Genomic DNA, 2,659 nt, shown 5'->3' on the forward strand with positions numbered 1-2,659 from the left:
TGGGACCCATGCGTTTTCACCTCTAACACGTTTCCCAAGTAACAGATGCTGCTGTTGCTGATTTGGGGACCGTGCTCTGAGAGCCACTTTCAGTCTCGGGGTCCCCAGGAGGCCTTGCCCACACAGTGGAGCCCGCCCTGGCACCTGGCGCCTGGCAGACACTCGAGTTAGATGGCAGCCCTCTTCCCGTCCATCCCACAAGACGGCATCCTGCTTCTAGAGTGGAAACTGAAGTCAACAATTAGCCCCGACTGGAGGGGAAGGCCTGTTCACATAGCGCCATGCCCGCCAGTGGCCACCCTGGAGTCATGAGGGACAACTGCAGTCACAAGATCGCACCGGTCAACAGGCCAAGGCGACTGCCTGGTGAGGGTGCCGCTTACGGTGGGAAAACCAGGCAGAAACGGCAAGGGCCGCGGGAAATGCTGGCCGCGTCACTGAGGGCTCCTGCGTGTTGTGTGGCGGGTCCTCCGTCTCTTCACGGTCCCTCCCAAGAACTTCCCAAGACGAGCCTGTGCACGTGCGGGCACCGCGAGTCGGACCGGAGTCTGCAGCCGCAGGAGCACGAGCCTTCGTAAGGCACGCGTGTCCCTCGCGAGTCAGCGCAGCCTGCTGGGCACTGAGGACCCCATGGGCAGGGGCTGTGACGCGCTTCATCTTCCCGAGCCGTCCCAGGGGCCTGGCGTGTAGCGCGGAGCGAGCCCCCAAAGCAGGCCCCTTCCCACCCCAGTGGGGGTGGAGCCACGGCCTCGTCCTCACTAGGTGCGGTCCCTGCCTCAAACCAGGGCTGACGGGAGGCTGTGAAGTCAACAGTCCCGATTACAGCCATCAGTAAGTAAAAACATGTGCCAGTGAACACCTGGAGCTAAGGCAGGAACGTTCCAGCTGAGACTATCAACACACACACACACACACACACACACACACACACACACACACAGAGACACACAGACACAGACACAGACACAGACACACACACCCGATCTCTCCGCCAGCCCTCACGTTCTCCTGATACCCTCAGCTAAGAGGGTCCCCAGCCACCTGGCAGGGTCACCCCACGTGAAGCTCACCGCCTTCCATCCCACGTGACCCACAGGCTCCGAGGCCCAGGGAAGTCAGGACGCCAGGAAGCCGCAGTGACACAGAGGACCAACCGACTGAAAATGAGTGAAATTCGTCACTTCCTTGGCCCCGCTCACCGACGGAGTCGCAGGCTGGGGTTTCACCGATTCTCATCCTTTACGATTCCACAGCTGACTTGGCTTTTTCAGGGACAGGCAAGCTGACTCACTCATCGGATCCAGACTTCGCCGTGCCCGGCGCTCTTCCGGGCACGGACCCCTCCTCCACAGGTGCTGAGCTGCTGTTTCATTATTTCAGGTCCCCAACTCAGCAATGGAGTCTCTGATCAGCTCGTCTGGGCTCAGCCTTCACTTCATCAACGAAACCCTCAGGTCCCGGGAAGTGAGGCAGCTCACCTAAGGCCACCACTGCCAGCCGCTCGGTGCCCTGGCACGGGGGCGACCTCCCCACACGGTCTGGGCCCGACGTTGACCCACCGTGGTGCACGATGCTCTAAGACCCTGCCCGGAACATCTCAGGTTCTCCGGGCTTCCCAGGGGACAGGAGCACGGGCGTGCTGGCTCCGAGGCCGGAACCTGGGTAGCGATTCACTTCGCCCTCACGGGGATGGCCTGGTTTCAGGCACAGATGGCAGATCGCAAAATGACACAGTGGCCTCATTTAAACTGCAGAGTGCCAACTTGGTATCATCTAGATAGAATTTTGAGTAAAAATAGTTAAGTGCCTAAGAGGAGGACTAAAATAAACTTTATGATAATCGGTCACCCACCGCTTCTGCCAGGATACAGTGAGGACAGGTCGCCTCCTCTGGGCATAACTGGGCCGTCTGGTAATCGAAATGTCTGTTTTCGTTAGACTGTAGTCGCATTGTGCTGCTATAAATTGTTAGGAGTGTCAAGTCTAACCTACTTGAGCGCTCACGTGACGCATCCAAGTGCCTGGGAACTCAGCACGCCCCACCACTGAGGGGCGCTGCAACCCAGCTCCTTCCGCAGATCCCCGCTGGCAGCTGAGCCCAGGCTCCGGCCAGTGCCGTCCACTGCCGCCCACACTGTAACCCTTTGGCTTGGCAGCCCCTGCAAACCACGGGGTGCAGACCAAAGTGAGGGGGGCTGCCCTCTCCCCAAGGCCCCAGGAGCCCTGGGACCGCCATGGCCACACTGCTCCAGGGCCCCGACCGACTTCAATGGTCGCCTCGCCCAGCCTGCACTTCAGTGGGAAGCTACGGAACTGAGCTCACCCGCCCCGGCTCACGCACCACCTGGAGCGGTCGGGATCCACCTACACTCTGACACTGGACTTTCCCGAGACCGTTTAGGATCTACCGGGGATTTACAAACGAGACTTCCTGATTCCGGGGACAGGGAAGGGGATAGTTTAATGGGAGGTTTCTGTTAACATGGAAGGTTCCGGAGACCTGGCTCACGGCGTCAGCAGACCCGAGACACTTCAAAATGCCTAAGACGGTAAAGCGTGTGCAGTGAAGTGAACTTCAAGGAGCCAACCTTGGCCTGGTTTTGGTTACTTGTGACACCTGCCCTCTCTCTCAAATGGAACTGTTTTCAGCATGGCTTCT

The 2,659-nt window shown here is 59.2% G+C and overlaps 1 protein-coding gene across 1 annotated transcript in view; it reads right to left on the reverse strand.

The window, feature by feature from the left end:
- The window catches only part of COLEC11 (collectin subfamily member 11), a 32,781-nt gene extending 30,657 nt beyond the window's left edge, over window positions 1-2,124 (reverse strand). Inside the window, exon 1 of the mRNA XM_023520079.1 lies at window positions 1,071-2,124. Within this exon, the coding sequence (XP_023375847.1) occupies window positions 1,071-1,236 (166 nt within the window). The 5' untranslated portion in view covers window positions 1,237-2,124. The remainder of the gene's footprint in view (window positions 1-1,070) is intronic.
- Window positions 2,125-2,659: the final 535 nt, after the last annotated feature.

This window comes from Pteropus vampyrus, unplaced genomic scaffold, assembly GCF_000151845.1.
Source record: "Pteropus vampyrus isolate Shadow unplaced genomic scaffold, Pvam_2.0 Scaffold246, whole genome shotgun sequence".
NCBI lineage: Eukaryota > Metazoa > Chordata > Mammalia > Chiroptera > Pteropodidae > Pteropus > Pteropus vampyrus.